At 31.6% G+C, this 25,593-nt stretch overlaps 2 protein-coding genes across 4 annotated transcripts in view; both read right to left on the bottom strand.

Annotated features, from left to right (window-relative positions):
* Positions 1 to 25,593, bottom strand: part of LOC129944220 (otoferlin-like) — a 199,237-nt gene that overhangs the window by 113,697 nt on the left and 59,947 nt on the right. The gene's annotated exons all lie outside the window — the stretch shown is intronic.
* LOC129944830 (uncharacterized) lies at positions 587 to 5,719 on the bottom strand. The gene has a single exon (XM_056054491.1). The coding sequence runs from the start codon at positions 5,717 to 5,719 to the stop codon at positions 587 to 589; it is 5,133 nt and encodes a 1,710-aa protein (XP_055910466.1).

Here is a 25,593-nt window from a genome sequence, read left to right as displayed (position 1 = left end):
CTAAAAAAAAATGTATAAAAGTTGGTAAAAATTGATTTTCGACTCAAATATCTTTTCAAAACTTTGAGATTGTACGATCAAACAACTTTGACCGTCAACCTGGGAACTCTATTTTGTCTTTTCTATGAAAAAGATAGGTAGATCCTGGTTGAGATAAATTAAGCGAAATTACTTTAGATCCTATAACTTTTAAATTACTATATTATAGCCGATATACTATAAAAGCGAAACTATAAACTTGTAGCGAACGACGAAATGAAAATGCAGCGATTTTTCCCCTAAGGGTTTTTGAACTAGAAAAGAGATTTTATTAAAGTTGAAAGCTTCTATTTATACATACATTTTATTGCAGATTTTTAGAGAGAGAAATTACGTTATTTTTAAGTAACATTTTTAAGGCGAATTCAACAATAAGTTATTATGGCGAATGGTATAAATGAAGCGCCAAATTCAAAAATAAATGTAATAAAAGTAGTAGAATTTATTCAATTTAAGAGTAAGTTAATTATTCAAAATTTAATTCAAAAATAAAGTAATTTATGATGATTTGAGCTCCAACATTCCGCCCCTTTGAAAGGATCACCTTTCAAGACGGAATCGCCGCCAATTTGCGAATAGGTCTTCGAAATGTTCCTCGTTGAGTTTTAACATCGGCGACTCTTACTCGCCCATCAGGACCTTCGATGACTTTGGTGACTCTTCCCAAGAGCCATTTTTGGGGTGGTAAATTGTCTTCGTGAATGATGACCAAGCTGCCGATAGCGATATTTGGACTTGATGTTGTCCACTTTCCACGACCTTGCAGTTCAGTGACGTACTCGTTGGACCATCGCTTCCAGAAATGAGTTTTGACAGCGTTAATTCGCCGCCACCTTTCGAGATAGCTTATGTCGGATACCTCAGTCAATAGTTCGGGAATCGCCTTGAGAGAGGATCCGATCAGGAGATGTGCTGGTGTTAGGGCTTCGAAGTCGTTTGGATCTGTTGATATAGAAGTAATAGGCCTCGAATTCATGATGGCCTCAATCTCGACAAGTGCAGTTGACAGCTCTTCGAATGACAATTTGGCGTTTCCAAGGCTGCGATACAAATGACCCTTAGCGACTTTAACTGCAGCTTCCCAAATTCCACCAAAATTGGGTGCCCTGGGGGGTATAAAATGAAAATTTATATTGGAATTAGTACAATAATTACTGAGATTTTCTTGGTTGGATTTTTTGAACAACATATCTCGCAACTCGCTTAGTTTTGACTGTGCGCCAACAAAATTTGTCGCGTTGTCACAGTGGATGTCTTTGGGAATACCTCTACGACCTATCATTCTTTTTAATGCTCCTATAAAAGCGTCTGCTGAAAGGTCTGATACAGCTTCTAAGTGAACCGCTTTCGAAGCGAAGCAGACAAAAACTGCCACATAGGTTTTATAAGGCACCTTCCCCCTGATTTTGTAGTATGTGTAAATAGGACCACAAAAATCAACCCCACAGCATAAAAATGGACGTGAAGATGTTAATCTTTCTGCAGGCAAATCTCCCATTACTTGGTCATATAACTTCGGTCGATATCTTGCACAATGAGTGCACCTTCGAATAACGCTGCGTGCCAACTGTCGAACATTGATGATCCAAAATCTTTGTCTCGTTAGCGCCACAAGAGCCTTTGGACCTGCATGGTAGTTAGAATAGTGCAAATGTCGAATAAGTTCTTTGCTGAAATTGCAATCTTTTGGAAGCAACATCGAATGTTTGTTTTCCTCTGGAATGTCAGCATGTTTCAATCTGCCACCTACTCTCAACAACAAAAGACCATTTCTGTCCTCGATAAAAGGACATAACCATTTTGTCGATCCTTGAAGTTTTGAGTTTGATTTTACTGCCTGGATCTCCTTCGCAAAATACTCCATTTGTATGACATTAACTATGGTGAGTAACGAATAATCTAACTCCCCAGCTGTAAGGTATCGACCTGGGAATGGAATCCTCAGTAATCGTAAATTGAGATATCTTTTTACGTAAGCAAAGATTCTCAAAACTTTGGTGTACGAGCTAACCTTTTCAATTAAATTGAGATAATAGTTTTTGTCTTTTTGACAAACTAAAACAGTTTTCCTGTGTTCTAGCAATAAATCTTCTGGAGGAGGAGAAGCTCCTAATGAACATGGCCACCTTTCTTCATCCTCGATCAAGAAATCTGGACCCCTGAACCAAATTGAACTTTTAAGCTCTTCCGCTGTACATCCTCGAGAAACTATATCTGCTGGATTGTCAGAAGTTGGAACATGTTTCCAGACCACCTCCTTTGTTGTGTCCTGGATTTCAGCTACTCTATTACCAACGAAAGTATTTAGCTTCGAAGAATGTGTGGATATCCAGTGCAGAACTATTGACGAATCAGTCCAAAAGTAAGTTTCATTGTAGTGCTTGACGATGACCCTTTGTATTGTTACCCAAAGTTTGGATAAGAGATGTGCTGCGCAGAGCTCTAGGCGGGGAAGTGTTCTCTTCTTTGCAGGAGCAACTCTGGATTTGGCGACTAAAAGTTTCACTCCTACGGACCCACTATTGTCAATGCTCCGCAGATAAATGCAGCAGCCATACCCTTTCATAGATGCGTCTGCGAACCCATGTATCTGGAATCTGATATTGTTTTCTAGAAAAACGTATCGAGGAATTGGAAGATTTTGAATTGAGTTGAGATCTGTCATGAATTGACGCCACTCTGTCTCGAGATTTGGAGAAATATTTTCGTACCAATCGAATTTTTCTATCCAAAGCTGTTGTAGCAGTATCTTAGCCCGGATAATTATTGGACTAAGCAAGCCCATTGGATCAAAAAGAGACGACGAAAGCGAGAGAATAGATCTTTTTGTGTATTTTGTATAGACCCGATTAGGTTTGTATGAAAAAATGAATTCATCAGCACGAGGGTTCCAAGAAATACCTAACGTACTGGTGAGATTGGATTCAGTCAATTTGATGTCCTTTGGTGTAGCTTCTTCAATTAAAGCGATATGATTGCTGTTCCACTTCGAAAGTTCTAAGCCAGCTGTACTCAAAATTGAAACGACTTCATTCCGTTTTTGACAAAGAGTATCCAAGTCGTCTGCCCCAGTTAGCATGTCATCAACGTAAAAGTCCGACTTAAGAACAGCAGCACCTTGACTAAAACGTTCGACGTTAATTTCAGCCAAATACTGAAGACAGCGAATTGCTAAAAAGGGTGCAGATGATGTGCCGTAAGTTATGGTATTGAGCTGGTAAGTTTGTATTGGGGTATGTTCGTTTTCTCTCCATAAGATGAATTGGAATTTCCTATCCGATGGATGCACAAGGAATTGCCTATACATCTTAACGATATCTGCAGTTAGCGCGTATCGATAAAGTCTAAAACGTAGCAAAATAATCAAAAGCTCATCCTGTATAGTAGGACCCACCATTAGTATTCCATTTAAAGAAATTTGTGATGATGTGCGGCAAGATGCGTCGAAGACTACACGTAACTTTGTTGATACGCTATCAGGCCTTAATACATATTGATGCGGAAGATAATAATGATCTTCATCAAGGTTTGGATTGGGAACTAGAGACATGTGACCTAAACGTTCGTATTCTTTTAAGAAATCAGAATATTGACTTTTTATTGATGCATTTTTGGATAACCTACGCTCAAGCGACAAAAATCTTCTAAAAGCAATATCGTAAGAGCCTCCAAGACAGCTAGGATGTTTTTTGAAAGGTAGTTGTACCATAAGCCGACCGCTAGGAAGCACCTTAATTGTGTCTATGAAATGCTTTTCGCATTCATTCTGCTCTTCAGACCATATTGACCGTAGACCTTGAATTTCTTCAAATTCAAAGAATTTTTCAAAATATTTATCAAGACCAACTTCAAGTGTATTGGCTACGCACGATGCTTTCTTTGTAGTGTTGTATTTTGATTTGTATCTTCCAGATACAATCCATCCTAATGCAGTTTGTTGCAATGATGGAAGACCCTCTCCGAGTTTTATCTGACCTGATTCTAATAAATCGAAGAAAGCTTCAGCCCCTAATAATAAATCGATTTGTGACGGTTGATTAAAATTCTCATCAGCAAGCTCTAAATTAGAAGGTAGATTCCAACTGCTTACATTGAGAGATGCTTCAGGCTGATACCCAGTGATGGAAGGTGCAACTAAAAACTCGAGAGAAATTTCAAAGTTGCTATATCGTGAACGGATTGTTGATTGAGTTTGATATTTTATTTTTGTTTCAGTCACTCCTATTCCGACGATGTCAACATTCTTACGATGTTTCCTTAGACCAAGTGAATTGGCGAACTTTTCATTAATAAAATTGACTTGTGAACCAGAATCTAGTAGAACCCTACCGAGTTGAAAGCCTTCCGATGAGTCCTTGATAAGAACTAATGCTGTTGCTAAAATAACTTGTGCTTCAGGAACTTGCTCTTTTTCCATTGCGGAATGAGTTGCAGCTGATGTGCTTTGACCAGATGTATCTGAGGGAGGATTAATACCAGAATTGGTGTCTGCAGGTTGAGTCCTATGCAAAAGGCTATGATGTGCTTGTTTGCAAGTCTTGCACTTATAAGACGATGGACATCTTAATACACTATGACCCTTCCCTAAACAATTCAGACACAAGCCTAGTTTTTTGGTTTTCCAAAATCTATCCATAACCGAAAGCTCAAGAAATTTTTTACAATTTGTAATTGAATGGTTAAGGTCTCGACATAAGATACAGGATCGTTGGTTTGCAGCAAGCGAAGTTTGTGGGCGATGAGGATTTACTATTGTTGGCTTTGTTGATGAATGTTTGTTGAATGTCTTCACGCATTGTTCCGAACGAATCTGCTTGCTATCTCTTGCTTCCAAATATTGGCACCGTTTATTGAGTATGCTTGCACAATCCTTCCAATCCGGCAACTTCTTATAGTCCAGTTGTTCATCCCACTTCGATTGTGTATCTGTGTCAACCTTCGACATCGCAATATGAATTATTATTGCGTTACAAATATTCTCATGCGATCCTATAGAAAGTAGCGAACTAATCAACGCCGAAATATTGTCTACCAAGCTCCGTAGAGAAACAGAAGAAGCTTTTTGAACCTTAGGTAATTCGATCAGCTGTGAGATATATTCTAAGAAAATGAGGCAATCATTATCATAGCGCTCTTTCAAACTAAGAAGTGCCTTGGGATAATTGGCTTCCGTGACTTGAAAAGCCTTAACTGTGCCAAGAGCTTGATCACTCAAACAAGAAAGCAAGTAATTAAATTTTTCTATTTTTGTCAAACTTAAATCATTTTCTACCAAATTGTTGTACGAATTTATAAAATTTTTATAGTCTGAATATCTTCCACTAAACTTTGGTAAACGTTGTTTTGGAAGATGACTAATTGTATGTGGGACAGTAGAAACTGTCATGTCTGCGATACTACTTCGTCTACCAGTACCCAAAAGCGAAAGAATTTTAGTTTTTGCGGTGATGTACAAATCTTCTATTTCACCTCTACTAGTATCTGTTGGTAATAAAACTTCTATTTTGGTTTGATATGCTAATATTTGTTTAAAATACGACTCCAAAATTCCTAGACGACATTCAAGTTCAGTTGAAGTTAGGGCGTTAGAATTGGATTCCACGATATTCTTTATCCGAGATATACTTCCTTTAGTAGAAGCTCGTTGTTGTTTTAATTCATCAAGTGTTGGTTCAGCCATTTTAGATTTTTAATTTTCTATTATTCTTTAAACAGCGACAGTAAAAACAAAAACGATTATAATTTATTGAAAATTCAATTAAATTTATTCAACAAATCAAAAATGCTAGGTGGCAACCCTGTTGTAAAGAATAAAATTTCCCAACAAAAAACTGTCCCAACAAATAAAATCTCACGGCGAGTTGAATTCAAAGATAGATTGTGAGAATTGAGATTAATCCAAAATCCAATTTTAACAAGCGAATTTATTCTGTACTAAGAATTTCTTTTCAAAGCATTGAAGGTTAAACCTACGAAAAGGCAAAAGTTGTTTAATGCATTTCAACGACAAAAAAATGCTATTCAAAAAAGCTCTATCAGTGAATTGATCATGAAGCAAAATTCTCCCCCGACGACGACGATGATGGCGATGATGACGATGATGACAACGTTGACGACCTGGGTGATGATGTATTGGCGAAATGAAGATCGATGCACTGATATCAAGTTGAAATCGAATCAGGTGTGTATACCATGGAGATGTTATGTGGCTACGATAAGAGAGTACGAGCGAATAGAGCAAAGCGATAAATGAAATCAATGATGTTGTGTGCCGAAATGTTGATCTGTGCACTGAAATCGAAATCAGGTGTGTATACTATGGATCCTATTTGTGGATTGTAAGTAACGAGAGAACGAGCGAATAGAGCGAAACGATATTATGCAATGGTGTGGTGAGTGCGTCAATGGGTTAGTTTTCGAAAATATGTTGGAAACGAAAGCTTTTTAATATTGTGTGAATGTGTGTGTGTGTTTCGCCCAAAAGTGGATCGTAATTACACTTTTGTGGATTTTATCAATTTTTACGTGATGAAAGCACCATAAATTATGCGGATGCTGATTATGGTTAGCGAATGAATTTATGTTCGATATATGTTATTTAGTTTATGTAGTTTTATATTTAAATATTTATTTATGAAATTTATTTATAAAGCAGGATATGTTGTTCATAGTTTTATTTAAATATAGTTAGAATATATTTTATGTATGTATATAGTTTAGATATATATATAATGTACATTTGAAGATTTAGGTAATAGCAAGTTAATGGTCTTTTTTGTATGTCGAATGTGCGTTTTTTTTTTTTTTTTTTTTTTTTTTTTTGTATTTAGCTTTTATGTTGTAATTAGCTTTAAAATTATGAATTATGATGCTGGAACAACGCACATTTGAATAAAATTCAGACCGGACATACCTGGGTGGGAATTTTTATACTTATTTCCCACAATTTTCTCTGGCTTTTTAACCTGCTGGTTCGTCTTCTTCTGGGATGATTGATGAGAGTTTTCTCCTTGGATTTTGTTCTCCTTTCTCCTGGATTTTAGCACCAACACCATGCACTCGCGACACGAAACCGATAGCGCGACGTAACCGATGAAATTTTCACTTTTAATGCACTAATTTATAGTTTTTTGATTAAGTTTATAGTTTTTATAGTCACTTTTAGTGCAAGATATATATAAGTTTTCACACAGAATTTATTTCTTTTTAAATTTTGTATAGGAATTTATGTGGATTACCACTTTAAACACGTTTGGGCGCCAAAAATGTACGATCAAACAACTTTGACCGTCAACCTGGGAACTCTATTTTGTCTTTTCTATGAAAAAGATAGGTAGATCCTGGTTGAGATAAATTAAGCGAAATTACTTTAGATCCTATAACTTTTAAATTACTATATTATAGCCGATATACTATAAAAGCGAAACTATAAACTTGTAGCGAACGACGAAATGAAAATGCAGCGATTTTTCCCCTAAGGGTTTTTGAACTAGAAAAGAGATTTTATTAAAGTTGAAAGCTTCTATTTATACATACATTTTATTGCAGATTTTTAGAGAGAGAAATTACGTTATTTTTAAGTAACATTTTTAAGGCGAATTCAACAATAAGTTATTATGGCGAATGGTATAAATGAAGCGCCAAATTCAAAAATAAATGTAATAAAAGTAGTAGAATTTATTCAATTTAAGAGTAAGTTAATTATTCAAAATTTAATTCAAAAATAAAGTAATTTATGATGATTTGAGCTCCAACAGAGATATTGGCTTTAATTTACTTTTATCTTTCAAAACATCTTGTTGTCAACATTCAGTTAAAGTTTGAAAAAAATCGAATTTACAGTTTTTGTACAAAAAATTTAAAACCGAAAAAAAAATTAACAAAAGTTCGTAAAAAATGATTTTCGACTCAAATATCTTTTAAAACTTTTGACATAATAGGTTCTAACTAATTTTTTCTTATTAGAAATATTGTTTTCAACATTAGGACAAATTTTGAGAAAAATCGAATTGAGAGTTTTTTTTACAAAAAATAAAAACCTGAAAAAAAATGTATAAAAGTTGGTAAAAATTGATTTTCTAATCAAATATCTCTTCAAAAATTTTAAATATTGGCTTTAAACTAATTTTATCATATAAGGAATATTGTTTTCAACATTAGGTAAAATTTTTAAAAAATTCGAATTGACAGTTTTTGTACAAAAAATAAAACTCTTAAAAAAACAATGCCTACTAAAACTTGGTAAAAATTTACTTTCGGCTCAAATAGCTTTTCAAAATTTAAAAATATTGGCTTCAACCTTATTTTATTTCAGAGAAAATATTGTTTTCAATATTCAGTAATTTTTATATAAAAATCCAACAGTCCGTTTTTTTCATAAAAAATAAAATCTACAAAAAATAGTGCTCAAATTTGGTAAAAATACATTTAGACAAACTTTTAAGCAAGACAAATCAACAGACGGGATGGGAAGTTATCAGTGTGGGTCGCATCCCAGCCTCTTTTTTATTCTTCTGATAGATTAGACATAAAAGAAGGAGTTACCCAGTTCTTAAGGAAGAAAATGCAAATGCATTAAAAAATACCGTTATCAGCTGAAAAAGAAGATATTATATATATACCAAAGAAAAAGTCCAGGATTTCCAAGCACCATATTGTGTCGAAAAATTGAACATTGGGCCATTTTAAAAAGATATGATGTAAATGTAGTCTTGATATAAAGCCTGCGAAATATTTTTAAAACAGACCCCAGGTTTTGCACTATTTTACTACACATTTAAAAATGGCTTTCATTTTAACCTTGAGCTCAGTTTTGAAAGCACTGTTATTTAAAGATATTCATTATTCAGCCGCACTTCAAGAATATAGAATACTTTACATAATTCAACTTTTTGTATTAAAAAAAAAACACATACATTATTCATGTTTAAAATTCTTTTCATTTATTGACATTAGTGTTTATAGGAATAACTTGACAACATGACTCGCAGTTATACCTAATATAAAAAATCAATAAGGGTTGTTAATAAATCCGAAACATAAGTCTACATAATGTGTATAATGTGAACCTTACTTTATTTTGGTGTTTATATGAATTACTCTACCCATGTTTTAAAATACATTGTATTCTTTTTTAATATCTTCATATTTTTTAATATTTACTCATTTCCAATATTTTCTTTAACTTTCTATCTCAATAAATCCTGAGAACCTACATAATATTATAGGCTTACATGTGTATCGTCACAATAGCAATTTATCCCCTAAGGCAAATACACAATTAAATTGTATACAATTATTAGAAAATCAATAAAAAAGAAAACATCCTCTCACATCCCCTTCCACAAATTCATATATGATTAGATCCTTTATGACAAAAGAATGGAAAATTAAAATTATATTGTCAACTGTTTTTTCATCTCTTCTTTTATTTATTTAAAAAATATTCCAATTTCCGGTAGAAAAATAAGTAGGAAAAAAAGAAGAAGAAGAAAATAATTTGACATTAATCCTATTTCATTCTCATGCCACAAAATCCATAATCCTGTCAAAAAAATATAATTCAATTCATTTTATTTTATATTCATTTTTTTGTTATTTTCAAGTCAACATGGACAGAAAGCTAGATTAAAAAAAAGTGTACTTCTTCATCATCAATCTAAAAGCTTGGCGATTATTTTGTGTGTTATTTTTATTTTGTGTTCTTTTGTTAATTAAAATATCGTGTCAAAAAAATAATATTGAAATATCCTGTCCTGATGGTACAGGTCGTGGCGCCTGTCAATTTAAACCAAACATTAATAACCACATCCTGTATATACATATTTTTATTTTTAAATTGTCTTTTCAAGTGTCGTTCAAGCTTGAACAGTTTAATTTCGTATCAAAAGACCCTTTAATGTATGGACTATATAGACAGCTGATTTTGATAAAGGTTTTTATTTGTATGGGCATAATAGGAAACTACGCATTATTTTTAAATATGGAAGCATATAAATCATGTGATGATACTTTGAGGAACATACAAAATCCAATCAAACAATAAACAAAAGTCTTACGTTAACTACGGAAAAAGTTTTAACAGAGTAGATTATGTTCCTCAAAAAGTCTATACCAAAAGTGTCTGTTATCAAATACAAAAAGGTCAGGATATGACTTACAATCCCATGAATTGGGCTGCTAATCTTGCTAGTGAAATATTTAATGACTAGTTAAGCTTCACCAAGAATGTTTTCTCAAAAATGTCTTAGCACTGCGCAAATTCGGGTTTGCACACATTTTCTATGCTGTGAATGTGCTTTTTTGACATTAAATTAATTTTGTAAACTTTTGCAGATATTTTGTGTGATGAATATAAATATTCATCATCAAAAAAAAATGTCGAAAAGATTACTGCAAGCTGCTTAAAAAATTTCAATGCAGTTAAAAGTCAGGTGCTGAAGCGGACGATGTTCATGAAATGTCTTTATGGTATTTTTTAACTCTATTGATTTTGAAAGACCAGGAAACTAGTAACCTATAAAAATATTCATTTAAGGTTTTATGTTATTTGGGAAAAAATTAATACATATTTCTAATAACAAGGACGACAACGTCAAAAAGAGATTTAACAAGAAGATAACCTCATAAGATTGACATCTAAACACCTTCAAGAGAAGCTCACATCGTTGAACGGCAATGATGCGATTGCTTAGGATTGGCTAGGAAATTGATAGTCGAAACCTAGTTTTATGGATTTCTCGGAAATGTATCGAAACTTCACATCGGAGGGATGCCTTAGCAACTACATGTCAAGTTTTGCATTCGTAATTATAATTGAACTCGAGATTTCAATCAAATATGAGTTTACGAAAGGTCGGTCCCGCGACTCCGTCTGCTTGTACTAGCTCCTACAACCCCAACCATTGAGCCAATTGTGTTCAAACTTAGACACTAACGTTGTGATTGTAAAACAATTTGCATTAGGCATTTTTTAATTTTTCTTAAAACAAAACGAAAACGAAACGGTTTTTTTTTTAATTTGTTCAGGAACTCAAAAAAAATACATATTTTTCATTTAAAAAAAAACGTTAAATATTTTTTTTTTTCAAAATTTCGATCTCTTGAAAATGAGTGACTGTTTTTTATGCAAACTAAATTTGAAATGTACCTTAATATGTTATGAATAACTGCATACCAAAAATGTTCTTAAAAATTATACAGGGTGGCGAAGCAATTGTGGTACAATAATAAATTCAAATAACTTTTTTTTAATCAGTGTACTGCATTTTTTTTATAGAACATATAACTTTATTTTAAATAGATAGTTGTTTAACTAATGACCTTCACGTTCACCCACACATATGCGGCACCTGATCAACAAATTGTTCATAACGACCTGAAGGGTTGAGGTAGGTAGGTAGAAATGGCGATCTCAAGGCAACCTAGCCTGAGATCCAATTAGCGCTGTAGTGCGCCGTTTTGATACCAAAAACTCGTTTGACCTTTGATTGAAAGAGAAAGATTGATAGAGAAGCATCATAGTGATTATGTTAGAGCCATTTTGTCGCATTGAGAATAATCTTTGTCTCAGATAGCTCATTATTCTTAAAAGAATGCTTTTCCAAAGCATTTCATTTTGGTGTTTGCCAAAGCAGGACATTTGCAGAGGAAATGGTTTATGGTTTCACTTTCCCTTTGGGCACTACAGCTACGGCAAAAGGTGTTGTAAGAGATACCCAACTTCTCTGCATGAACTCCTATAGGCCAATGTCCGGTAGAAACCGCAACAATCCTGGCTATGTCTTGCATTGGCCTGCACAGAAGATCGTTTGTACGGGTTTTGTTATAGGTGGGCCACATCTTCCTAGATATAATGCAGTTGGGTTAATTGCTCCACCTTCGGTTTGATTCAGTTTGGTAGATAGAAAAGATTTTACCCTTCATAGCACCAAGAGGAATGTTAACCATTTCCGCAAGTGAACTATGAAGGGCCGATCCTTGCCTGAAGGGTTGAAGTTGGGATCGAATCAATTATTGTCATTATGAATTGCTTCAATTCAGTTTAATTACATGGCGTCGTTTTGTACATCTCCTTCTTATTATAACCCCATTCAAATAAGTCTGATGGAGTCCGATCAGGTGGCTTTGGTGGCCAGCGAAGAGTGAAGTTCCTGGAAATAAATTTGTTTTTGAATTTTCATTGTAGATCCGCCATAACTGATCTGGCTATATGTGCAATTGCTTCATCTTGCTGGAACCAAAAGCTGTTCAATTGTATAAGTCTTCAGAGAAGTTCTGGGTACAAAATCACATTCAACATCTTTAAATAGTGGTTCTCATTGACAGTTACTGTTGCAACGTTTTCTTCAAAGAAGTATGGCTCCACAATACACCTTGCAGTTCCGACTCTTGGAGCATTTCTGGGTTTGATTTACTCCAAATCTTATTGGATTGTTTACGATGTTATTTAGGTCAGAACGTGCCTCATCAGACATGAACAAACAGTCAATCAATGTGTTGTCTTCTTTGTCCATCATTTTTCGGCAAAATTCCTAGCAACGTAACAGGAACATTTTGAGGGTTGAACTTGCTTGCAGTTTTGACTTTGTACAGAAACAAGCTTAAGTCATCTTGGTCTCACATTCTCCGTGCGATGCTTCCAGGTTCGCAAAACAAGTTGCCAGCATAATAACTGTCCGTTTATTAGGGAGAGTACCACCAAACTCGTGCCTAGATTTCCTTTGGATGGTAATGACGGACTGCAAAACATGGTACCGTTGCACAGTCCAAATTTTTTGTTCAGTATCCCAAGCATTCATTTTGAAAAATGAATTTAAATATTTCTCCAACTAATTACGCTCTAGTGACATCAACTAAATTATGTATAATACTTTTTATACAAAATAAAAATCTATTAAAATACTACAGAAAGTTCGTAAAAATATATTTTCGACTCAAATATTAGGAAAATAAATAAAGGTATTGAATTCACACAAACAATTGGTTTTAAGTAAAAATCTCGTAACGTACTTTATCTTATGCTTAATATTGTTGTTAGCTTTTAGTGGAGTTGTTAAAAAATCAAATGGTTAACTTTTCTTAAAAAAAAAATAAAACTTAAACTTACAAAAAATTGGTTTTGACTCGAAAATATTAATTCAAACATTCTTACAAAATGTTGTTTTCAATATTTGCAAAACTTTTTAGAAATAACATCAAGAAGAACGAATTTAAAGCTATCAGATCATGTCACATCCTAACCTCTTTTTATGTTCTTAAATTTTCTGAAGAATTAATGAACCAATTTATTTTATTTCCGAAGATCAAAAATGTCAATGTTTTGGTTGAAGTTCAAAAACAAGTAAGTTCCTTGTTTTAGTTCCGAGTTTTTTTTAACAAAATACAAATGTGCAAAGATATATTTAGAAGAATGAAATATGTCAAGAACTGAAACGCTTTATATTGTATTCAATGTTTACTTGAAATAAACGCTCTAAATATTTTCGAAAAAACAATAATTATTGATTTTTTTGTTAGATTTTCGAAGGTAAACTTAGTTTGCTTTTATATTTTAGAATCATAGACTTTTTTACACAGGAGTAAGTCGTATATTATTTTTCAAGAACATATGAGAGTACTGACAGTTTTAAATTAATAAATTAGGTGCGGCAACAGTCAGTTGAGAACTATAGGGTCTAGTGATTTAAAACTCTCAACCAATCATGTGCGAATAATATTGTCAGCGATGGAGTTGACCTTTTAGTTTTAAGTCGAACCCGAACTGCTTATATGAGAAGGCACTTTTTAGGACAAGAATTGCTCTTGGAGTATATTTCAATTCCTCGGAAGAGGCAGAAGCCGTGAAAACTTTAGATAGCACAGAAATGGGTTGAACCCCTAGCATGAAGGTCCAACGCACTTAGCATCATGTCACGGGTACTTATATACTCTGTACAATATTTAATGAAATAAAAATGTCGATTTAATTAAATGACTCAATATTAATAGTTAGACAATTTGTAATAAGCTGTATCAAGCTTATACTTTCAAACTAATTTATGTTATAAACTTTGTAAGGAAATGTCAAGCACATTTTTTGAATTCAGTTTATATCCAAAGAAATTTGGAATAACAGAATCTTAATAAATTATTATTTGATGTAAGTTTTTGCCTTAAAATAGAATTGTGCAAATAGTGAAATCTAAAAGTCATCTGAGTCCTTGCCCTACTTACTTAATCTGATTATGGACTGCATTTTAATTTTACAGTACATTGCAATTTAACATCACGCAAGCAATTGAACACTTAAGAGAACGTGTTATAAAGGCCCATTTAGAGTGCATTCAATATTGGTAATTAAATTTAAATAATTAATTTTTGTTATTGAATATTACTTTAATAATAACATAAACTTATACATAGGTAGTGCACTATTCCTGAAAGGTCCCTTATAAAAGAAGGTTAATGTGTTATGCCATCAGTTTTCTGTTCTGGTGTGACATAATAAAAATGTCACGCAAATGGTTTTATCTCTAAGGGCATAAGTTGATTTCAATTCCATCTATAGGAACATAAAAGTGTACTCATATGTACATTATACATGAATTCCATTGATGTTTTTTTCAGAAAAAAACATATGGAATAATGAAAACAGCCACTATTGTATTTTGTTTGTGGTTTATTTAATTGATTGCAATATTCATCAATTCATCAATATGTGTACACCAATGCAAGAATGGTTTTGATGGCAAGTATTTATTTATAGTGGTTTTTGCACAGCATTTTGAGTACATTGTAATTCATGTGGGAGTGGTTTTTGGTGTGTGGTTCATTCGGGATGTAGATTTCGATTAAAATGGCGTTTTTTGACTGTGATATGAAATGACCTTCATGTACACATAGACTTAGATATTAACTTTAATCTAGTTGTTAGCTTAAGGTCAAAATAATCATCAAAATACGCCCATGACTATTCGTTGTATAAAGCCTGTAGTACATATTGTTACAATCTTGAGCAATTAAGCGTATATTCAAGGTCAATTGTTTCGGCTTTAGTGTTTTCCCTTAGACAAAAGTCTTACAATCGCTGCCTTAAAGTTTCATAATATTTATGTAAAATAATGATTTTTTGGCATGATGACTATAATCTAACGTCAAAACGGATTTTATCCTTGACATTATTATTCTTACAAAAAAGTGCATACATTAAGCTCAACATTGCAATTTATAGTGACATTAAACTTGCACACAAAACACTTCAAAATGCTATTATAGTCTTAAACATTCATGTATTTACTGCATACCTTCTGCCTATACAATCCTGCTCGTATAAAAAGTTAAAAACATGAACTAACTTAAGTTAATTAATGCAATTTTCAGGAAACTTTATTCAATGAATACATATGTATAGTCCTGTTCTTTAACCATTTCAACTATTATGTTCATATATGTGAGGGACAAATTTATAAGCCTCTCTCACGAACCAAAAATACCTTAGGTTGGTATTTATTTTATGTTTTGCTTTTTGTTGTATGAAAGGTTTGCTTACTCTTGTTTATATTTTATTAGGTTTTATTTGGTTTATAACATTTCGTGCAACAGCCACAGGTTTTCTAAATTCCATGTTCATGTCAGTTTGAGTTATTTAGATTTTTCACGCCCACTTGCACTCTTGAAAATAGTTCAAAAGGTAATGCTGAATAAAGTTAAGGTACCAAAATGCTCATATATTTAAAAGTTAAACAGGAAGCTTCATTTGTACAAGGACAGCCAAAAAAATAACTTTAAAAAAAACTTGGTTCGTTAAGTTCCATGAGTCCACATAAATTCAGGAGAAAAGGGTATAATTTCACTTTTGCGAAATTGAATAAATTGGGTTTATAATTTTGTTCCTGATTTTTAACTTTTTTTTGGCCAATTTTAGAACTAGAGATAAAGGGTAAAAGGTTTTTCTATAAAAAGCTTTATTTTGAATAATATTCTATCGCTTTTTACGCTGTAATATTTGAACACAAGGCAAGTAAAACTACACTTTTTTCTTTCGGGCTATGGGAAAGATACTGCTGTGCCAATGCTTCACTATCAGTTGAAGACCTTAAAGATTGAATTGGTTTAAAAACATATTGCCGCAAATGTGAGGAAAATTTAATGAAGTGTCTATTTTGCTGATATTATTGTTCTTTGTTATGACATAACTTCTTCTTTTTTGTGAAATATGTCGCAGAGATAATATAACTTATAACTTTATTTTTGTGATCCAAAAATTGTGTAAAAAGTCCCATAATGAAAAAATCAAGAAGAAGCAACTTTGGTCCATAACCCACAAGACGGACACGAGTCCTTAAAAGACTTTTTACACAATATTTCGAACATCAAAAAAATAAATCTAGAAAATTGTTACATTTTTAGGAAATTGCTAACTAATAGAAAATATCAAGCTCTTTACAATGGCTTGTTGAAAATTTCGCTTCATTGTCAAAAATATTTTGTATAACGAATGTAAATATTTCCACATATTTATCACTCAACAGACTTGACTTCCCTTTTTTCAAACTCAAAAATGATACGTTGAATGCAAATTTAAAGAAACATATTAATTTTTCAAAATTCAAATCGTATTTGAAGAAAAAATAGAAGAAAAACACATGAAATCAAATCCTAATAGAAAATTCTTAACAACCAGCTTAAAGACAACTTGAAATGTTGCACTATAAAAATGTTTGCTAAGTTTATTTTATTTTCCTAGTCTAAAAGATTTAACTATGGTCAGAAGTCATATTGCGTTTTATATTTTTGTTTATAACTTACGTTTTTGATAAATACACATATAGGAATTTTTATATTCTGTGCAAATAATTTATAAAAGAGGAAGGGCTTATTTCCACCTTGGGCAGCTTTTTTTTATTAAAAATAATAAAGGAACTTAATATTGTTTAGCATTCTGTTTTTATATTTATGACTGAAATAAGATTTTAAGTAATGCATTAATTTTACTATTAATTTTTTAGTATTTACGATATGCCTCTTACACACAAGTCCATTTTTTAACTATACCAACTTTTTTTCCACATTTAAAATATCAAAGAACCGGACCACTTGGTCATTTGCCTCTTATTGTCTATGGGAAAATAATATCCTCAAGTGTTTCTCTTTGAATTGTCCAAATTGAATTTAATAACTTCAAAAGAATAAAATTGGTTGATAATATTATTTATTACATTTATTAAACATAATTTTTTGTAGCTCTATTATTTTATTTTATTGTTGGGAATTGACTTATTTTGCATGTTTACATCTGTTTACTTTTTAAATTAGATTTTCAAGTTCAGCTTACCTTCAATGTGAACTTTCTTTTAAAAATGTACAAAAGTGAATTTAAATGATATACATTTTATTAGAAGGATTTGAAGAGAGGTAGGTAAAATATTTGAAATATGTTTGCTTTTTCAAAAATTCAATTGTTGTTTTTGAAATGAGTACAATTCGCAGGAGACTCTATTTCATAGGACAATAATTGAAACAAGATGGAAAAACATACCGTTGGGGCTACTTTTTGCAGGGAGACAGATAAACTATCAATAGATTTGTCTTGCAGAAGTAAACATTCGAAAGAATTATAGACAGAATAAGACCAGGTATGGTTGAGAAAGTGGTGTAAAATTGTCGTTCATAAATGCCATTCAATTTGTGAGCTATTAAAGGTAACACTTTTGGTAATTCTATTGAATTTTATGTTTTTTATTAAAAAAAGGAAATTATATGCTTCTAGAGATATTCTGGAAGTAAAAAAGAAATAATTCAATACATTTACATAATTCACTATTATGATAAAAAGAACCATCAATATCCAAAACATTTTACGCCAAAAACATGAAAATCATTAGAATTTAGAAGGGCGCCTAAGAAACTTACATGTATGACATATCGCACTTTGACAAAATAAAATATGGCCACATTTTTTTTTAAGAAATAAGACCAACTAATTTTTACAGTGAGTTAAGTTTGAAACCCCCTCCTTGGGCACACTGTAGGTCAGTTTTACATGATTTAATTTTACGGCAACTGGTTTTCCCGGATGAGAACACAGAAAAGACGATCATTTTTAATAATTTTGTAAGAAGCCACTGTGCCAAATGTCATTTTAAAATTTTTTGTGTTAAATAATAAAATATGGTGGTTATGCAACTATGAACAAAATATTGGGCCAGAAAGTGAGAAATTATGTGAAATAAACAAAGGTTAAACAAAGAAAAATGAGTCGATTAGTTTTCGAGATATAATTGTCACCATATGTAAAAAAGGGTTTGTGAGAAAAAATGTTGAAATAATTTTTTTTCTTTAAGTATCTGAAATAAAAAATTAAAAAAAAAAATCTTCTTCTTCTTTTCTTCATTTTTCGTCCTCTTCTTTTCTTTATTTTTAAATAACATTTTTCTAAAGGTTAGGTCATTTAATAATTTACTAGCTATTTACACATTTAAATACTTTGCTAAAAAGTAAAACATTCATTACCTTTTATTAAAAACGTTGAGAACAGTCACAGTTTGCGAAGAACTAAGCAGCATGATCGTGCTCTAAGGAGTCCGTTGAAAAAAAGTATACCCCTAATTTAAGATTTAAAAATAAAATTGCAAAATAAATTTATCTTTCAAAATTTAAATAACACTTAATTTCCTAAAAACATTTAATTTTTCAAAAACAAACTTTCAAAATTGTTGGAGCGAATTTTTTAAAAATTAATTTGTAGGTACCTATACAATTCTTGTTTAAAAATATTTTTGGTATGCTGTTATTTAGAAAATATTAAAGTACATTTTACGTTTAATTTTCGTAGAATGTTATCAAGACATCGAATTTTGAAGAAAAAAAGTTTAATATTTTTTTATAAATTCAAATGAAAAATGTTGATATTTTTGATCATCACATATTTGAACAGTTTTTGCAAAAAAAACAATATTAAAATCGGTTTATGAGTTCGTGACAACACTTAAACACAAAATAACGGTTATATGGGGGAACCATTCTTGATTAATACAAACATACATATATATATATTTTTTAAAAAGCCTAGCTAAGAAACAAAAGTAAAAGAAAACTTAATACAAATCTATCAAGACAGACAGATAGACGGAAGGAATTTTGGTACCCATTGTTTTTGGCTTTTGTACAATAGTAATGTTATTTTTGATTAAAAACCTCGAGTTCGAAATTTTTTAAGAACGCACAAGTTTCCATATAGTTGCTAAATGTTGCAAGTATATATTTAGAAGTATACGTATTCAGCTAATTTCTCCAAGTTAAGGAAACCACTAAACAGATATAAGATATGATTAAATTATTTAAAATAAGCAGAATACTCTTATTAACTCAGAAACTTACTAAGATGGGTAAATTTATTATTTGTTTCACCTTCAATTTCCAACGATCTTGTTTTATTCCAAGCTAATTAACAATTTTAAACAGTAGCGTGATGTTTCAATCCATGCCTGTGCCACCTAACTTTTTCACGGGTACTGCCTCTTGCGAGGAATTGACGAATACTCCAAGATTAATTCTTGTCATGAAAAAGTGATTTCTCAAATTAGCCGTTCTGATTCGGCATCTCTGAAAACATTACTCGCACACAGGAATGGTTAAGAGTTGTAAGTCATTAGGCCCTGGTTCTTCAAGGACTTCCGCCACATAATTTTAATTTAATAAACAATTTCAAATTACACCGTATTTTAAAATAAGGAACTTTATGGTTGGTACCATCAAGATCTAAAAAGTTTCTTTCTCTGTCTAAGTAAACATGATTAGGTTATGCTGAAATAAATCAAAATAATTGGTCAATATAAAATTCATATTTTGTTTCTATAAATCAACAGTTTATTAATTAATTCATTTTGTATTTATATCCCATCCTATCCTGACACCATTCCTATCATCTTGTGTTATGACAAAGATGAATTGATTTTCTTCTTAAAAAAAAAAAAAAACACTTTATCCGCCAGCTATTAGCTTCTAACCGTCAAGAACAATCATAATCTTTGGTTTTTACTCAAAGCGAAAAATACTCAAAAAGTTTTCGCAAGAAAAGAAAGCAATGTTTATATCGATCCTTATTAATAAATAATATGTCAGAAAAGATTCTTCTTAAGGATATTTTCTTCTCTTCACAATCTTCCTTCCGGTAAAGATATAAATTTATTATTGTTCACCGCACCTTGTTTACTTGAAATATGATTTCGATTTGTTTGGTTCATTGACTTCGTGTAAATATTATATTGTTGTCAATTTCAGCAAATTTGCTCATCATCGACAAAAGCAAACATCACCAACCGACAACCAACAACGAGAAAAACAAACAGAATATCAAAACAGAACCTTCTAACCATCATCATCATCATTTTGATATCAATCGTCAATTAGTTTTTTTTTTATTGAGGAGGGAAACATCGTCAACGTCACCATCATCATACGAATGAATGAAAACCCAACTTTCTCACTTAAAAACAAGAAAAACTTACAACAACAAAAAAAAACTTTTGAATTGGAAGGCTGGAAAAGTGCTTCATGAATAATAGATTTTCCATCTACACAATATCAATCAATCGATTGTAGAGTCCTCTTTACTCTTTTCTGTGTCAACAATGTTTTCAAGACCGCAGTCGTCAATTGGGAGGAGGGTTGAATGCAGAAGAAGTGTTCCTCTCAAATTATTCTGAGGGCGTTGCGTAGACGGTATATGTCCTTCTCCTAAGTTGAATTCCATTTGTCAGTTATTTTGTATGTATTTAAATTGAACTACTTAATTTTGGTAATTAAGAGCCTGAAGGAATTAATTATAATCCATTAAGTTATTTCCAGGAATATTTTTATTTGACTACACCTGGTACCTGGTAATGATGGCCCGTAGAATCGTGCCAGGGGTCTGGGTTGAAGTCCATTTTTTCCACGGGCACTGCTTCATTCAAAGAATTTACATAGGATCCTTCATTCAGAAGAAAAAGTCGAATAAAGAATTAATCAACTTATGTAACTCCATCAGATTTTATTGCAGATGACCTCCAGTGCCCATCCAACTCTCGACTTAATTTGTTATACGTCACCATACTGGTGGCCCATAAATATGATATTTACTTAAGCATCACTAAAAGTGGGTTGAGAAGGTATATTTCCACACAATTTTCCTCACTCTCATGTGAGGATTATTATTTTATGGATGGCAATTATTAGATTCTCGAGCTTCAAACCGGCCATTAAATGTCAATACCATGCCATGCCGGCCTGCCGGTAGAATATAGTATACTGCTTACAAAAAAAAATCCCCAAGACAGATAGAAGGAGTATAGGATGTCTAACATCATCCAGTATATTCCTAAGTGTGCCATTTATGAAGGAAAGTGCCACACATGTTATTATATTGAGGCAATATAATGCTTCTGAACATCATATCGGAAAGGTTGCAGTAAAACTTAAGACAAGTCAACTTAACATTCACAAATTGATTCGGGCTTCATCTTCTTCTTCCTTTTTCAACTTACTGGATGGTAAATTATGGTACAGTACAAAATTATGTCCATTCTCAACATCATTGGTATGGGGTAAATATTATGTTTAGACGTCGGATGAGATTACAGGCGATGGCGATGTAGGGAAAGGAAAATATATTATGGCTACATATCATAAAAATGATGTTAACATAATTGCCAAACGTGATAATAAAATGTTAAATTATATTTACAACAAAGCATACATAAGTCACATATAAAAAGGAGGAATCGTTAATTTATTATACGCACGCATAGCATATGTGTGCTGGAGGATCCAGGATGTTTATTTTATGATCATCATCCATAAATATAAAGTTTTAATTGAATTTTAAAAGTTTAATATAAATCACGACAGAATAGAACACGTGCCATTGCGCAATATTATAAACGATTTAAGCATCTGACTGTGTCTTTACATTTAACTGAAATTAAAACCACAAAATTTCTAAATCCTATTTCTTCAGAGTTTTTGAAATTTCAAAAAATGGATTTGTTTTACATATTTAGGTGTTTTTTGTTATTTTTGAAGTACACTGTCACGGTTCAGAAGCGCCGTTTTTAATAAAAAGGAATTAATGTTTCAGCAAAGGATTTGAAAGTTGGAAGAGCTAATAAACTTCTGGAAATTGCTTACTAGCTTTTAATACATATTCCAGCTATTTCGATTTTAGACCAACAAAATTTTATGGGGACTCCTGGTATTTTAACGACTAACGCAAATTTGCTGTAAACTATAATTTCAAAGTTTGAACTTAATTCATCCAATGGTTTGGGCTGTAGGGCTGAGGCCAGACAGACAGACAGACGTACTGAATCGGGGGCCAACTTTTTTCAACTTCTCTACTATCTCGAGTTTGACTTTTTAACTTCCCATAGGAAGTTATTGTAATGGGTCCGATTTGTCAAATTGAAAATTTTGACATTTCTCGACGTTTCAAGGTAGCTAGAGTCGAAATAAACGATTTTTAGAAAGATGTCTGTGCGTGCGTGTGTACGTACGTTCGTACGTCCGTACGTTCGCGACGTTTTTTTCGTACTCCATAGCTCAAGAACCAGAAGAGATATCGACTTCAAACAAATTTTGTTATACAGATAATAAGGCAGAAAGATGCAGAAAGGGCTCTCAAGAAAATTGCGTGTGTGGTTTTTTTACCTTAGCAGTTTAAAAAAAAAGGTGAAAATTTTGGTTAACCCTAAATATCTTACGAACCAAAAACGCTAGAGACTTGAATTTAATTTTATATAATAAACTGTAACGTGATCTCAAAGAAATATATTTTTTGAAAAAAATCTATCCGACGGTTTTTTTTCTAAATCAAAAAAAATTTGTCACCTCCTAAATTTAACGACTAACATATGATTTCATCTCCAAAACAATTTTGAGCAACGGAGAATAATGTTTTTGAAATCTGATAAAGTTTTGAGAAAAATCGAATTGACAGTTTTTTTTATAAAAAATAAAAATCTAAAAAAAACATTACTTAAAGTTCGTAAAAATTAAATATCGATTCAAATATCTTTTCAAAAACTTAAAATTTAGGCTTCAAACTTATTTTATCTTATAAGAAATATTAATTTCAACATTCAGTAAAATTTTGAAGAAAATCGAATTGACAGTTTTTTTTACAAAAAATAAAAACCTAAAAAAAAATTAATAAAAGTTGGTAAAAATTGATTTTCGACTCAAATATCTTTTCAAAACTTTGAGATATTGGCTTAAATTTACTTTTATCTTTCAAAAACTATTGTTGTCAACATTCCGTAAAGTTTTGAATAAAATCGAATTGACAGTTTTTTTTATAAAAAATTAAAAACCGAACAAAAATTAACAAAAGTTGGTAAAAATTGAATATGGATTCAAATATCTTTTCAAAAACTTATAAGTTAGACTTCAAACTTATTTTATCTTATAAGAAATATTGTTTTAAGCATTCTGAAAGATGTTGAGAAAAATCGAATTGACAGTTTTTTTACAAAAAATAAAAACCTTAAGAAAAAATTTATAAAAGTTCGTAAAAATTGATTTTCGACTCAAATATCTTTTCAAAAATTGTAGATATTGGCTTTTAACTACTTTTATCTTTCAAAACAATTTGTTGTTAACATTTAGTAAAATTTTGAAAAAAATCGAATTGACAGTTTTTGTACAAAAAATTAAATACCTAAAAAAAATTTAAAAAAAGTTTGTAAAAATTGATTTTCGACTCAAATATCTTTTCAAAACTATAAAATATTGGCTTCAAACTAAGTTTATCTTATAAGAAATATTGTTTTCAACATTCGATAGAATTTTGAAGAAAATCAAATTGACGGTTTTTTTTACAAAAAATAAAACTCTAAAAAAAACTATACTAAAACTTGGTAAAAATTTACTTTCGACTCAAAATCCAACAGTCCGTTTTTTCATAAAAAAAAAAATATACAAGAAATGGTACGCTAATTTGGTAAAAATCGATACGAGTACATATAGACAAACTTTAAAGCAAGTCAAATCGACAGACGGGATGTTAAGTTATCAGTGTGGGTCGCATCCCCGCCTCTTTTTTAGTACGTAGTTATTTTAAATTTTTTTATAACGTTTTACATTTGGTATTCGTAAAAAAACTAAGATACATTTTCAAGATATCGAATTCCAAAAAAAGAAATATTGTTTTTTTAAAAAGTTAAAATAAATAAAAGCGAACGAAATAACGGTTCTGTAGGGGCTACCTTTCGGGAGCAAAACAAAAAGATTGTTTTTATATTAAAAAAAATTGAACTAATGAATTTTTGACCAAAAAAGTTGTATGGGGATTATTGTCATTTTACTCTTAAAAAGAAATGAAAGAAAAGCCTTACACGAATCGGCTTAATACTTTAATTTCTAAATTTGAAGTCAATCGACAGAATGGTTTGATCTGCAGACAGACGGACGGAATGGGGGGACCCACTTTTGGTTAATTCTCTACTATCGTAATATCATGTTTAATTAAAATTTCGAGTTCAAAATTTTTCACGAATACAAAACTTGTTCCTATGTGTCGTAAGTAAGTAAAAAAGGCACAAATTTTGTTGACTCTAAATATTTATCGAACCAATAACATTTGGTATAATTAACAAAAAAATGCAAATGACACTATTTTCATGCAAAAAATACTACACAAAATTGTAAAAAAAACTTGAATGTCTCGAGAATAAATTAAAACGAGCATGGCTTAAAAGACGTCAGCCGAAATAGAATAAATTAAGGATTTGACTTCAAAATTATTTCATTCATTAGATAAAATCAATTAGCATCAACCTTCAAAAATTCTACTAAGAGTTGGTAACAATTGGTTTTCGATTAGATTATCGAACGATACCGACTGGAAACAAAATCAGGTACTTAAATTAATCTTATTTTATCACATGCGAAATATTGTTGTTAACTTTTTTAGAAAAATCCAAATGCCAACTTTAAAAAAAAGGAAAATGGTTTACTTCCCAAGTATGTTAAACAATAAGGATTGAGAAAAGTGGATCGCATCTCAGCCTCTTTTACTTTAAACAAAAATAATTCGGTGGGCTACAAAACAACACATTAGGTCAAGTTACTAATATTTCTCGAACTATTTTTGTTCAAATTCACGTTTGTTAGAGAAACTACCAACTAAAAATATTCTTTATTAACTTCCCATAGGAAGTTATTGAAATGGGTCCGATTTGTAAAATTGAAAATTTTGACATTTTTCGACGTTTCAAGATCCCAAGAGTCGAAATAAAAGATTTTTAGAGAGATGTCTGGGCGTCCATACGTTCGCGACGTTTTTTTCGTAGTCCATAGCTCAAGAACCAGAAGAGATATCGACATCAAATAAATGTTGTTACACATATAATAAGTAGACAGATGCAGAAAGGGCTCTCAAGAATATTGCGTGGTTGGTTTTTTTAATACTGCAGTTTGAAAGACGGTGAACATTTTAGCTAACCCTAAATATCTTACCAATAAATGATGCTAGAGACTTGAATAAAATTTTATATTATGTATTGTAACGTGACACCAAACAAATATATTTCTGAA

This window comes from Eupeodes corollae, chromosome 2 (assembly GCF_945859685.1).
Source record: "Eupeodes corollae chromosome 2, idEupCoro1.1, whole genome shotgun sequence".
Classification (NCBI taxonomy): Eukaryota; Metazoa; Arthropoda; class Insecta; order Diptera; family Syrphidae; genus Eupeodes; species Eupeodes corollae.
The sequence above is the reverse complement of the archived record's forward strand: the minus strand, read 5'-3'. Positions and strand labels throughout refer to the sequence as shown.